A 14914-nucleotide genomic window follows, 5' to 3' on the forward strand; every position below is an offset into this window, starting at 1 on the left:
TAGATTCATACTTATTACCCTGCAAAAACTAAAGTCCAAGTGGATCAAAGACCTCAACATAAAACCAGACACATTAAATCTGTTAGAAGAAAAAGTGGGGAAGATCCTAGAACTCATTCGTACAGGACACAAGTTCCTGAACAGAACACCAACAGCACAGGTTCTAACAGCAACAATCAATAAATGGGACCTCATGAAACTGAAAGGCTTCTGTAAAGCAAAGGACACAGTCATCAAAACAAAACGACTGCTTACAGATTGGGAAAGAATCTTCGCACCTGACTTCTTAACAGAAACTATGAAAGCCAGAAGGGCCTGGATGGATATCATGCAGACACTAACAGAAAACAGATGTCAGCCCAGGCTACCATACCCAGCAAAACTCTCAGTCATCATAGAGGAAAGAAAGCAAGATATTCAATGACGAAAACAAATTTAAACAATACCTACCCACAAACCCAGGTTTAAAAAGATACTAGAAGGAAAAATCAAACCCAGGAAAACTAACTACTTTCAGGAAAACACAGGAAATTAATAACCTCACTACAGCAAAACTAAAAGTAGCCAAGCACGTAAACACACTACCACAACCAAAATAAAAATCAAAGGATCTAACAGCCACTGGTCATTAATCTCTTTCAACATCAGTGGATTCATCTCTAAAACAAAAAGACACAGACTAATAGAATGGATGTGTAAACAAGACCCAACAATGTGTTGCATACAAGAAACTCATCTAAATCACAGAGATAGACATCACCTGAGAGTAAAGGGCTGGAAGATAGTTTTCCAAGCAAATAGACCCAAGAAGCAAGCAGGAATAGCCAGTCTAATATCTAATGAAATAGACTTTCAACCAAAATTAATCAAAAGAGATAGGGAAGGACAGTTCATGCTCATCAAAGGAAAATTCCACCAAGAAGACACCACAATGCTGAACATCTATGCCCTAAATAAAAGGGCTCCCACATTTGTAAAAGAAACATTAATAAAACTGAAACCACACATAGATTCCCATGCATTAATAGTGGGAGACTACAAAACCCCACTCTCAACAAAGGACAGGTCAACAAAACAGAAATTAAACGAAGAAACAATGACTCTAACAGAAGTCATGAATCAAAAGGACCTACCTAACAGAGATCTACAGAACCTCTCACCCAAACACAAAAGAACTTGCCTTCTTCTCAGCACCTCATGGAACCTTCTCCAAAATAGACCATATAGTTGGTCACAAAGCATGCCTCAACAGATACAAGAAGGTTGAAATAATCCCTTGTATCCTATCTGATCACCAAGGACTAAAGCTGGACCTCCAACAACAATAATAGCAAAAATCCTACACACACATGGAAACTGAACAACTAACTACTCAATGAAAGAGTAAGGGAAGAAATAAAGAAAGAAATTAAGACTTCCTAGAATTCAATGAAAATGAAGGCACAACATACCCAAACTTATGGGACACAATGAAAGCAGTGCTAAGAGGAAAGTTAATAGCACTAAGTGCCTTCAAATAGAAATTCGAAACATCTCATTAAACCAACTTAATGGCTCACCTAAAAGCCCTAGGAAAAAAAAAAGAAGCAGACACACCAAAGAGGAGTAGACAGTAGCTAGAAATAATAAAATCCAATAAATTTTATTAGAAAGAAATAAAACAATTCAAAGAATCAATGAAACCAAGAGCTGGTTCTTTGAGAAAATCAACAAGATAGACAAACCCTTAGCCAAGCTAACTAAAAAACAGAGAGAAACTATCCAAATCAACAAAATCAGAAAGGAAAAGGAGGATGTAACAACAGACACTGAGGAAATCCAAACAATCATAAGGTTTTACTACAAAAACATATATGCCAAAGAATTTTCAAAATCTAAAATGAAACGGACAATTTTCTTGATTGATTCCACTTACCAAAGCTGAATCAAGACCAGGCAAATCAATTAAATAGTCCTATATCCCCTAAGGAAATAGAAGCAGTCATCAAAATCTCCCATCCAAAGAAAGCCCAGGTCCAAATGGTTTCAGTGCACAATTCTAGCAGACGTTCAAAGAAGAACTAACACCAATACTCTTCAAACTATTCCACAAAATAAAAACAGAGCAAACATTACCAAACTCATTCTATGAAGCCACAGTCACCTTGGAAGCTAAACCTCACAAAGACGCAACAAAGAAAGAGAATGTCAGGCCAATCTCCCTTATGAACATTGATGCAAAAATATTCAACAAAATACTCGCAAACCAAATCCAAGAACACATTAAAGATCATCCACTATGACAAAGTAGGCTTCATCCCAAGTATGCCAGGGTGGTTCAACATACTGAAATCCATTAATGTAATCCACCATATAAACAAACTGAAAGGAAAAACCACATTATAATCTCCTTAGATGCTGAAAAAGCATTTGAAAAAATCCAGCAGCCATTCATGTTTAATGTCTTGGAGAGATCAGTGATACAAAGCACTTACCTAAATAGAGTAAAGGCGATATACAGCAAGCCTATAGCCAACATCAAATTTAATGAAGAGAAACTTAAAACAATACCACTGAAATCAGGGACAAGGAAGGATGCTCACTCTCTCCATATGTCTTTAACATACTTCTTGAACTCCTTGCTAGAGCAATAAGACAACTAAGGAGATAAAAGGGATACAAATTGGGAAAGGAGGAAGTAAAAATATCAGTATTTGCAAATGATATGATAGTACACATGAGTGACCCTAAAAATTCTACCTACAGCTGATAAACACTTTCAGCAAAGTGTCTGGATAAAAAATTAACTCAAATTAATCAGTAACCTTCTTATACAAAAGATAAATGGGCTGAGAAAGAAATTGGAGAAACAACACTCCTCACAATAGCCAAAAAGAACATAAAAGTACCTTGGTGTGAACCTAACCAAGCAAGTCAAAGACTTGTATGAAAAAATTTCCAGTCTCTGAAGAAAGAAATAGAAAAAGATATGAGAAGATGGAAAGATCTCCCATGCTCATGGCTTAGCAGGATTAACATAGTCAAAATAGCCATCTTACCAAAAGCAATCAACAGATTCAATGCAATTCCCATCACCTTACCAACACAATTCTTTACAGACCTTGAAATAAAAATTCTCAATTTCATATGGAATAACAAGAAACCTGGAATCGCTAAAACAATCCTCTACAAAAAAAGATCTTCTGGAGGTAACTCCATCCCTGTTCTCAGGCTGTACTATAGAGCAACAGTTATAAAAACTGCATGGTACTGTGATAGAAATAGAATGGTGGATCAATGGAACCAAACAGAAGACCCAGAAATAAACCCACACACTTATGGACACCTGATCTTTGTCACAGTTGCCAAAAGTATACAATGGATAAAAAGATAGCCTCTTCAACAAATGGTGCTGGTCTAACTGGATGTCTACATGTAGAAAAATGCAATAGACCCATACTTATTACCCTGTACAAAACTAAAGTCCAAGTGATCAAAGACCTCAATATAAAAGCAGACACATTGAACTTGTTAGAAGGAAAAGTGGGAAGGAGCCTTGAACTCAATGTCACAGGAGACAACTTCCAAAACAGAACGCCAACAGCACAGGCTCTAAGAGCAACAATCAATAAATGGGATCTCAAGAAACTGAAAAACTTCTGTAAAGGAAAGGACACTGTTGTCAGAACAAACCAACCACCTACAGGTAAGGAAAGAATCTTCACCAACCCTATATCTGACAGAGGGCTAATATCCAGAATATAGAAAGAACTAAAAAAGTTAAACAGCAAAAAATCAAGTAATCCAATTAAAAACGGAGTACAGAGCTAAACAGACTTCTCATAGAGGAATATTGAATGGCAGAGAAACACTTAAAGAAATGTTCAACATCCTTATCTATCAGGAAAATGAACATCAAAATAACCCTGAGGTCGCACCTTACACCCATCAGAATGGCTAAGATCAAAAACTCAAGTGACAACCATGCTGGAGAGGATGTGGAGAAAGGGGAAGCCTCCTCCACTGCTGGTGGGAGTGTAAACTTGTACAGTCACTTTGGAAATCAATCTGGCACTTTCTCAGACAATTAGGAATAGCGCTTCCTCAAGATCCAGCTATACCACTCCTAGGCGTATATCCAAAATATGCTCATGTATACAACAAGGACATTTGCTCAACAATGTTCGCATCACTTTATTTGTAATAGCCAGAAGCTGGAAAACAGCCCAGATGCCCCTCAGTGGAGGAATGGATACAGAAATTGTGGTAAGTTTACACAATGGAATTCTATTCAGCAATTAAAAACAAGGAAATCATTAAATTTGCATGCAAATGGTGGTAACTAGAAAAGATCATCCTGAGTGAGATATCCCAGAAGCAGAAAGACACACATGGTATATACTCACTTAGAAATGTATATGAGACATATAATATAGGATAATCATACTAAAATCTGTACACCTAAAGAAGCTAATCAAGAAGGAAGACACTGGGTAAGATGATCAGTGCTCATTCAGAAAGGCAAACAAGATGAATAGTGGAAGAGGGAGAAAACAGGGAACAGAACAAGAGCTTACCACAGAGTGATTCTGAAAGACTACCCTTCAGGGTCTCAAAGCAAAGCCTGAGACTCATAGCCACACTTTGGGCATAATTCAGGGAATCTTATGAAAGAATGGGGAGATAGAAAGACCTGGAGGGGACAGGAGCTCCACAAGAAGAGCAACAGAACCAAAAAATCTGGGCACAGGGGTCTTTTTTGAGACTGATACTCCAACCAAAGACCATTCATGGAGATAACCTAGAACTCCCGCACGGATGTAGCCCATGGAAGCTCAGTATCCAAGTGGGTTCTCTAGTAATGAGAACAGGGACTGTCTGTGACATGATCTCACTGGCTGGCTCCTTGATCACCTCCCCCTGAGGGAGGAGCAGCCTTGCCAGGCCACAGAGGAAGACAATGCAGCCAGTCCTGATAAGACCTGATAGGCTAGGGTCAGATGGAAGGGGAGAAGGACCTCCTCTATCAGTGGACTTGGAGAGGGGCATGGGAGAAGATGAGGGAGGGAGGGTGCATTGGGAGGGAATGAGGGAGGGGGCTATAGTGGGGATACAAAGTGAATAAAGTGTAATTTATAAAAATATAAATAAATTTAAAAAAGAAAAAACACAACAAAAAATAAATAAAATTTTTAAAAAGGGAAAAAAAGAATTTCACAGGTAAGTGGATATTGCTGCTAATAATCATTCTGAGTGAGTTAAGCCAAATGCAGAAGAGCACATGTTGCATGGTTTCCCTTATTTGTTGATGCTATTTTCTTTGGCTGTAAACCCAGAGTGCCAATCTAATTAGAATCAGTTCTAATATTTCACAGCACCAAGTTCATGATAACCTGATGTATGTTTTATGAAAACTGGAAGACAAGTATGCAAAGGCTTTAAACACAAAGTAATGATGTAGAGGCACAAGGCACCCTGATGACTGGGGCAATGGGATATAGGAACCAAAATACCGTATTTTATGCTATAAGCATGTGAAAGTTAAGGAGTTAGAAGCTAACTACACTCATCACTATACATGTCTCAAATGATTACATTGTACCTTATAATCAGCACAATTAAAATAATTAGTGAAAATAAAGACAGACTTCCAAAGATACCACCACCCTAATCATCTCAGTGATGACATTTGCTCATCACCTTTTCAAACTCATTATTTTTCTCATACTCGCTGTGAGTGGTGGTTGCTATTGCATCTGGTGCATTCTGAATCATGTAGTAGAGATTGTAGAACTTATTTTAACACCCCATTTTAACCTACAACAATACTCCACTTCAACTTATATAACCCCTGACATTTTATATACTCTTGTTACAATTTAGTTTTCAGAATCTCTGCAGAGCTGTTTTTTGTTTGTTTGTTTGTTTGTTTGTTTTTTCAGTTTAGGGCATCTGGTGTGTTGTGTGGCTTTGTCTTAGCCCTCACTCATGTCCATTGGAAGAGAACACACAGCACCAGTCCTCTTGTCCTTAAGGGGAGGCTGTGAGACATGAGGTTAGTAGGGAACAGAGAGCTCATTTTTTACATGTATTTCAGTTTGAATCTTAAATGTTCTCCAAAGCAGGTGTGCTCAAGGCAGAGAGTCCTCAGTGCAGCAAAGCTCAGTGCAGCAGGATTCAGAAACAAAGCCTCTGGCAGGTGATTGGGTCAAAAGAGCTCACAAATATTAATCCACTTATCAATTCCCAGACTAACAGAGTTTGAGGGCAGGACCTTGTTATAAAAGGGTTCCTCTTCCTTCCCTCTCTCTCTCTTTACTTCCTGGAGGCCATGAGGCAGCTTTGAGTGACCACATAACGCAGTAGTGTTCTACATCACTGAGGCCCAGAAACAACACAGCCAGGTGGCAGGAGACTTCACCTCTGACATATGACACAGATACACTTTTCTCCTTCACGGTGACTTTCTTGGGTATTTTTGTTACAATTATGGAAAGACGGCAAACATAGCTGTCTTCTTGTCACTTGTCTTGATGGCTTCCATGGCTGCCAGTTGAAGCTAGAAAGAGATAGTTGACGCCAGATCCTCAGGATGGAACATGTCCCTGGCTTAACTTTTGTGGTTTCTCTCTATACCTTTGTCTAATTTCTGATGGCTTTTCTGCTCAACATCTGTCTATAGGAAATGTTAAAAGAATACATTTTTATGTGCAGTTTGGCAGCATTTTTAAAATGTTCCTGTACAGTTCTGCTGACTACTTTCTCTAGTTCTAAAGCAGAATAACTGATATCCACTAATTTATCAAAATGTCACTTTTCTAAAGTTAAGACTACTGTATATTAGAAGTGTCACATTCTCAACTACTGGGTAGACACATCTATCTCCATTTTCACCATAAGGTACAGGAATGCCTCAAAGAGAACATGCATGTCAATTATATTTGTGTTTTGTTTTTTTTTTTTTGTTTTTTGTTTTTTGTTTTTTTACTTTTTATTGATTCTTTGTGAGTTTCACATCATGCGCCCCAAGCCCACTCATCTCCCATCTCTTTGTATCTGCCCTCCAGCCCTGCAACCTCCCCCACCCAAAGAAAATAAAAAACAAAAACATCGTGAAAGCTGTAGCGTGTCACAGTGTGTCATACTGTAGACCACACAGTACACCCAAGTGCCCACTCATCCTTACTTAGAAATGCTCATTGCAATGAAACTCCTTCTACAAGTTGCTTTGGTTATGGTGTTTTATCACAGCCACAGAAAGGTAAGCAATACACTCCCATTCTCGGCTCTTCAAAAGCACCTCTCCCAGAGCTCTAAGGGAGACTCATCCATTGCGTCACCTCCTGTCTATGTCTAAGAGGTTTTATGGACTTTTTTTTTTCAATGCAGTTTATTCAGGAACCTTGAACAATCATCGGACCCTGGGGAAAGCCAGCCCACAGCTTAAATAGCCTCTGGGTAGCCAACCCCAGCGTGCCATGTGGGCAATGAAGATAGGTCCACATACACGGAAGCAAGCCAGATCCTCAGCCTTAGCCAAATGTGGAATTGTTCGTGACAGAGAGGGCAATGGTCTCCTGAACCTACTCAGATCTCAGCCACCACCACTGCTAGTTCTAGAACTGATGGAGGATGTTCCAACGAGGGGGTTAAGGCTTCTCATAATATTTCCTATAAGCCCACACCTGTTTGTTTATATCCCCCATTTTTATTCATTATTAGCCAGATAGAGCCAAGTATTTGTGGTAATGATACTTGCTTTTTTGCCCAATGCTGGAATGCTAGTAAATTTAGGTATGCCCTGGTTACTCGCATGCCTCGCTGGGTGCCTGTGCCCGTTGATGCCCCTCACGCTATGACTCTCTTCAGACAGAAAAGGGATCTTGGAACTACAGCCACCATTGTTACTGCCATCTCATTGGCGGCTGTTGGAGCTACCACTGGGGCATTAGCCATGAGTCATACTGGGCAGACTGCTCAGACCCTGAATAATCATTTAGCCAATGTAGCTCATGCCTTAGTTGTACAAAAAGAAATTAATGCTCAACTAAAAGGAAGCTTGATGGTGTTCACTCAGAGGATTGACCTCGTGCAGGAGCAAATTGATACCCTATGGCGAATCGCTCAACTTGGCTGTCAATGAAAATATGCTGGACTTTGAATCACTAGCATATAACATGAGAATATATTTGTGTTTTTATTTAATGAAACTTACTTCATTACATCTGATACATAAAAAGACGGATTGAAGAAATGTTAGAAACATCAAATCTTACCCAAAAGTGAAGTTCATTGCCTCCCAATTTTTGGATTTTGTTTTTCTTTTGCATTATTGCCTAAAAGACATTTGACCAAAAATAAGTAGAATTAACACTTACGTTATACAGTTACTCCCTCCCATCTCAACTACTTCTGTGATTAATGCCTTAATGATTGACTTTTCAAACTGTGGATGAGATAAGCTTCCTTGAAGACAGAGAAAAGTGCTTGGTGTGCTTACATGTGACCTCCTGAATTTCATTTCTACCTCACTGAGTTTGGGGTCCACTCTCTGCAAGCAGGTCCTGTGGAGAGTGAGTGGGATGTGGGTACTGAGAATGTCTGAGACCACCTCGAGAAAGTCAAGTGCAGTTTGCCCTGTCGGCTCTTACAGTGCTGAACACGACCTTTCCTCCATTTCCTCATCACCACCTGATTACTTAATCAACCAGGTACAGTTTTACACACTTTCTAGGCCTTATATTTGCCACTGTTGCTTACGTTTGTGTCTTTCTCAACAAAAATTGAGTGGGTTCATCTCTACAGTCACATCCCATTTGTTTTAATGGTTATCAGGCACAAGTCTTTGCAGGCAAAATCGGATGTTAGGACTTTCCTGCTTCGGTATGAGTGGGTGGAGGTGATAGACTAGCTGAGTTTAGGGCAGAAAATAGATAGTATCAGCGGGAGTCTAGTGTTGTAAAATTTGTAGATGGACCTAAGCTTGTTTGAGGTGCTCTTGAAACCAAATCATTATATTTTATTTTTTTATTTTTAGAGTGATGGTTCAATAAATCCATTTTATTACTTTCAGTTACACTTCTGATATCCATAAACCAGAATTGGGAACATTCTCTGCTCCTTCTCATTTTTATATAACAAGAGACTAGCAATAGTAAAACAAAATTGGCCTTTCCCAGGTGCAATGCACTAAATGAATCCTTGGAGGTTTCTCTTGAGTTTTAATATTTTTTGCTTTCTACATCCTTTCTGATTCATAATAACATAACTCTGAACATTCTCCTTTCCCTCAAAAATCTATGCTTAACTTTCTGCAACTTACCCATGTCACTAACAAACATGAGGAATAATAAGAACTTAAGTACATTGGATTTCCAAACATCAAAATGAAACATAGGACAACAGAACCCTGGAAAATGGAAACAAAATGATTAATAGTCAATACATGTACTTATACTTTGGAGGCAGGTAAGTAATTATACCTTATGCATTTGTATTAGTGTATGTTTGCTGTACACAAGACATTTTATTACATTTTTACATAAACAGATCATATACTTTGATCATATATAAACCATTGATTAAATAAATTTCATTCATTTAAGTATTAGTGGGTTTTGGCCAAATAAAAATAGAATAGGATTGAAGTATTAAAATCCAAGTTTGTAAATTATTTATAGCATAATTTAAATTGTTTTTCATGTTTTACAGTGGTTTCTATAGTTTATATAATGGAGTGACATAATAAGACAATGATAAATACATTTTCACTAATGTTTTGATGCATAATTTTATGAAAGATTTATTTTGTTAGCATTTTATGTTTTTAAATATGATCTTTTTGAGAATTAAGATTTTTAAAAGTTCAGCAGTATAAAATTTCAGTTGCAGAATTTCACATTTATAAAGTGTTTTTAAAAATTCCAGGTGTAAAGGAGAAAAAAAATTTCAAAATTAATGACAATGTTAAAATGTAAAAATAAAGACTAAAGGGCTGGAGAGATGGCTAAGCAGCATGCGGAAGACCCAGGTTCAGTTCCCAGCTCCCACATGGCAGCTCACAACGATGTGTACCTGCAGTTCCAGGGGATCCAATGCCTTCTTCTTTACTCTGTGGGCACTGACTGCACGCATGTAATGCATAGATATGCATGCAGACAAACACTCATACACAAAAAGCAAAATTAAGCACATCTTTAAAGAGGACAGCTTGTCTACAGTAAATAGTAGTATTGTCTTTTTTTCCAGAAAAGGACAATACAACACAGACCCTGACATGATGCCATTGATATCACATGCCTGAAATGCTATCAAAAAGGAAATACCCCATAAAACAGAATTAGTTATGCTTTATAAGCTGATACATTTTAATATTAGACTTATAAATATTAAAAATGTTACCATGTTGATATAAATGATCTTCAGAAATTTGCTTGGCTCAATGTAACCCACAACATACATGGGAAATAATGAGGCTATCTGAAATAAAAAATAAAAAAACAACCCAAATGTGAAAAAACTGTAGAAAACACATTGTTCACTCTTTATAGAAAAAGGAAATATAAGGGACCAGTTGCATTTCTGATGCTGGAAGCAAAGAGATTTGATCTAACTTACTAGCTAGGAAAAAACTACAACCATACAGGCAAATATGCATGCATGGTATACATAGGTTTTTAATTACTATTACTTTTATTATTAGCAAGATAATCAGGAACAAAGCAGATAAGTCCCAGGAAATAATGGGAATCTCTACCTCTGACATTGATATTTGGGTAATTTCTCTTCCAGAATAGTTTTTGCAGTTCCAGCAATGGCTGAAGCATGCTGCTTATGTGGCAGGTGGAAAATAACAAACTAAGCAGGCAGACTGCGCAGGAGGGTACACAGAGACAAAGATGCCTTCTAAAATTCCAGGCTTTGATTTGAGACTTGAAAGGTCTACATCATAAGAGTGAACCAGGAAGAAAGAAGCTATCATAGAGAACAAAACCTACTTTTGAATCATTTCACTCTAAGCCAATAATGTAACATTGCTACAGCTTTTGCCTGTTGGAAACAAATTCATTATTTTCTGGAGAAAATTACCATCAACTTAGCCTTAAGCTAATTCTGTATGGCACACCAAAAACAAGTCAGAAGAACAAGTAAGAGGCCCACCTGCACTTAGAACCCTCCCATACCCTTGGTTTGGATCCCAAATAAACAACCCACCGCAGCCCATCAAGTCACATCGAGACTTAGTATATTTTCTTCTGTTAGGGTCAGACAAGGCAACCCAGCATGGTCAAAGTGATCCAAAAGCAAGCAAATGGGTTCATGTCAGATATGACCCATGCTCCCCTTGTTGCTAGCGCACTCACATGAGGACCAAGCTGCCCATCAGTTACATATGTGTTATGGGCCTATGTACAGTCTACACATGCTCTTTGGTTGTTGCTTCAGTCTCTCTAAGCCCCTAGGAGCCTAGGGTAGTTGACACTGTTGGTCTTCTTGAGGGTGAACCCCAAAATTCTAATAGTGGGAAACTTCAATAACCAAGTCTCAACAATGGACAGGTTATCCAGACAAAAACTACACAGAGAAATAATGGAGCAAACAGATGTTATGATCAAATGGATCTAACATCAAACTACAGAATGTTACACCCAAACCCAAAAGAATATTCTTTCTTCTCAACACTTCATGGAACCTTCTCCAAAACTGGCCACATATTGGCCACATAACAAGTCTAAGCAGATACAAGAACACCGAAATATCTCCCTGTAACCTTTTAAGACTACCATGGATTAAAGCTGGATTTCCACAACAACAGAAACAGCAGAAAGCCTAAAAACTCATGGAACCTGTACAACTCTCTACTCAAATATCTCAACATAAAACCATATACACTGAACCTGATAAAAGAGAAAGTGGGGAATAGTCTTGAGTGCACATTGGCACAGGAAACAATGTTCTAAACAGAACATCAATGGTGCAGGTACTAGATCAACAATTAATAAATGGGACCTCATGAAACTGAAAAACTTCTGTAAGGCAAAGGACACCATCAAAAATTCAAATGGCAACCTACAGAATGGAAAAAGATCTTCACCAACTCCACATCTGACAGAAAGAGCTCCTATCCAAAACATATAAAAGAACTCAAGAAACTAGTTAACAACAATCCAAAAAAATCCAACTAAACAATTGGTTACAGATCAAAAGAGAATTCTCAACAGAGGAATTTCAAATGTCCAAGATTCCATCTTACACCCTTCAGAATGGCGAACACATGTGATTTCTCATGATATCAAGGATGTGGATTAAGGGAAACACTTGTCCACTGCTATTAGGATTGAAAACTTATACAGCCACTTTGGAACTCAATATGGTGGTTTGTCAGAAAGCTGGAAATCAATCTACCTCAAGACCCACCAATAACATTCCGGGCATACACCCAAAGGATGTGCCACCCTATCAAAAGGACACTTGCTCAGCTATCTTCATAGCACTTTTATTTATAACAGCCAGAAACTGGAAACAATCTAGATGTCTCTCCACCAAAAAAGTGGGGAGTAAAGAAAATGTGCTACATTTACACAATGGAATATTATGCAGCTGTTAAAAATGACATCATGAAATTTGCAGACAAATGGATGGAACTAGAAAAAAAATATCCTGAGTAAGGTAACCCAGACCCAGAAAACAATGTACTCACTTATATTAGATGAAAACTTATGGATAATCATGCTATAATCCGGAGATCCAGAGAAGCTAAATAACAAGGACTCAAGGTGGGAAGCATGGATTTCCCTAGGAAGGGGAACAGAATGGATTTCAGGGGTGGACAGGGAAGGTGTGGGAATGGGAACAGGAGGTGGGATATGGAAGGAGAGAGTACCTGGTGAGATTAGTGAAACTGGAGCACATTTCAGGGATAAGGTAGAAAACTAGTGCAATGGAATTTATGGGGGGGAGGTGTCCTAGCAAAATTTCCTAGTAGTGGGACATAGGAAGCCTGAACTAGCCATGTTCTATATCCAGGCAAGGCTCTCAGCATTGGGACTGGGACCTACACCAGGAGATGGAGCCGATACCTGACACTGCCAGAGTGGCCAAGAACCAGAGTGGCCACTGCCAAGTGGGCATCACAGCCCAGAGAGCCAGGATAGAACTAAACACAAACTGGATAAAAAGTAAATTAAATGATTCCTAATTATATCCAGCTATACTCATAAACTGGGGCCTAGTATAATGGTTATCACAAAGGCTACATCCAGCAATGTATTTTCTGCAACTATTGGATGCAGAAAACTATAGCCAAACATTAGGTGAAGCTCTGGGGAATCCTACAGAAGAGGAGGAAGGATTATAGCAACGAGAGGGGTGAAGGACACCACAAGAATACAGACCACAGAATCAACTAACCAGAGTTCGTAAGGGCTCACAGAGACTTAACCCACAATCATGGAGCTGGGACGTTTGCTTGTATGTTAACTTGATGTTCTTGTAGGATTTTAAACAGTAGAAATGCAGGCTGTCTTTGACTCTTCTGCCTGTTCTTGGGATCTTTTTCCTCCTACTGGGTTGCCTTGTCCAGTCTTGATATGACTGTGTGTGTCTAGTCATATTGTAATTTGTTATGCCATGTTTGGTTGATATCCCTGGGAGGCCTGCTCTTTTCTCGAGGGGTAATTTGGAGGAATGGATCTGGGGGAGAGGAATGGTGGAGAGAGGGACTGGGAGTAGAAGAGAGAAGGAAAACTGTGATGAGGATATACACCTGGATAAAGGAAGGATAAAAAAGAAGAGAAAACAGCAATCTACAGATTTAAAGCAATTGCTACTAAAGTTCCAATGGCATTCTTCGCAGAAGTAGAAAAACTGCTAAAGTTCATATTGAAGTACAAAAGAACAGACTTAGAACAAGACTTCTAAGCAAATCTAACACAGCCAGAAGTACCACATTATCTGACTTCAAACTCTACTATAGAGCCAAAGTGACAAAGATAGCACTCTACTGGCACAAAAACAGACATGTAGACCAATGAAACTTAATAGAAGACCCCAGAGTAAACCTACACAGCTATGTAAAGCTAATTTTGGTCAAAATACACACTGAGGATTTAGGACTTTCACATTTCCCTCTATTCTGCAGAGAATTTCTGTGAGCCATGCTTTGTGTATTTCTTCATGCTCAATATTTTTTTTAAAAAAAGCCTTTTAAACAATCTTTAGAGTGCCATCATTAAGAGCTTAAAGGGGAGGAGATCCAAGATGGCAGCGATGGGAGGACACAGTATCTGAGGAGCATGACAGCAATAGCAGCACAGCGACCAGGAGCCTGAACTCTGTGACCTAAAGCACCAGCGATTGTGATTCCCAGGTTAGAGGAAAGCCTGCAGTGTGGAAATCAATCTGGACCAACCTCAGGTCACCCAGTCAATCCCTGGAAAAGATCCTGAGGACCGACAGGTATACAGCCACCATCCCAGACCAGGGCACACATCCTCCAGCCCAGAGCAAGGCGCCCAATCTCTGACCCAGAGCGAAGCCCTCAGCTGCTGGCCCAGAGGGGAGTGCACAGCCTCTGGCCCAGAAAGGGGCCTTCAGCCGCCAGCCCAGAGCAGTGCACTTAACTGCCAGCCCAGAGACCTGGTGCATGCCTGACTCACCTTCTCAGACAGAACTGTAGGACCCAGGGCATCAGAGACTGAGTTTCCCTGTCGGGAGAAAACCCCACAGCTAGGGAATCAGCCGGTTCTTCAAGAGGGCTGTGCCTGGAAAACAGTATAACAATAGCAGCAGCTCACTAAATTCAGAGCAAGAAACCCAGCAGCAGGTCAGCTGTCTCCAGGACTTCTACAGTGAGAGGAGAGCCCCCCTGCCTAACAAAGACAACAACTACCACTCAGGACTATACGCCTGAGGTGAGCAGTGGCAATTCCTGAGA

General features: G+C 39.3%; 1 protein-coding gene across 1 annotated transcript in view; it reads right to left on the reverse strand.

The window, feature by feature from the left end:
- Dpy19l2 (dpy-19 like 2) overlaps positions 1–14914 on the reverse strand; it is a 129199-nt gene that overhangs the window by 60896 nt on the left and 53389 nt on the right. The window contains exons 10-12 of the mRNA XM_060371069.1: positions 10381–10458; positions 9302–9388; positions 8256–8315 (exon numbers count right to left, since the gene is read on the reverse strand). Coding sequence (XP_060227052.1) covers positions 8256–8315; positions 9302–9388; positions 10381–10458 — 225 coding nt within the window. The remainder of the gene's footprint in view (positions 1–8255; positions 8316–9301; positions 9389–10380; positions 10459–14914) is intronic.

Source organism: Meriones unguiculatus, chromosome 1, assembly GCF_030254825.1.
Source record: "Meriones unguiculatus strain TT.TT164.6M chromosome 1, Bangor_MerUng_6.1, whole genome shotgun sequence".
In the NCBI taxonomy this organism is placed as follows: Eukaryota; Metazoa; Chordata; class Mammalia; order Rodentia; family Muridae; genus Meriones; species Meriones unguiculatus.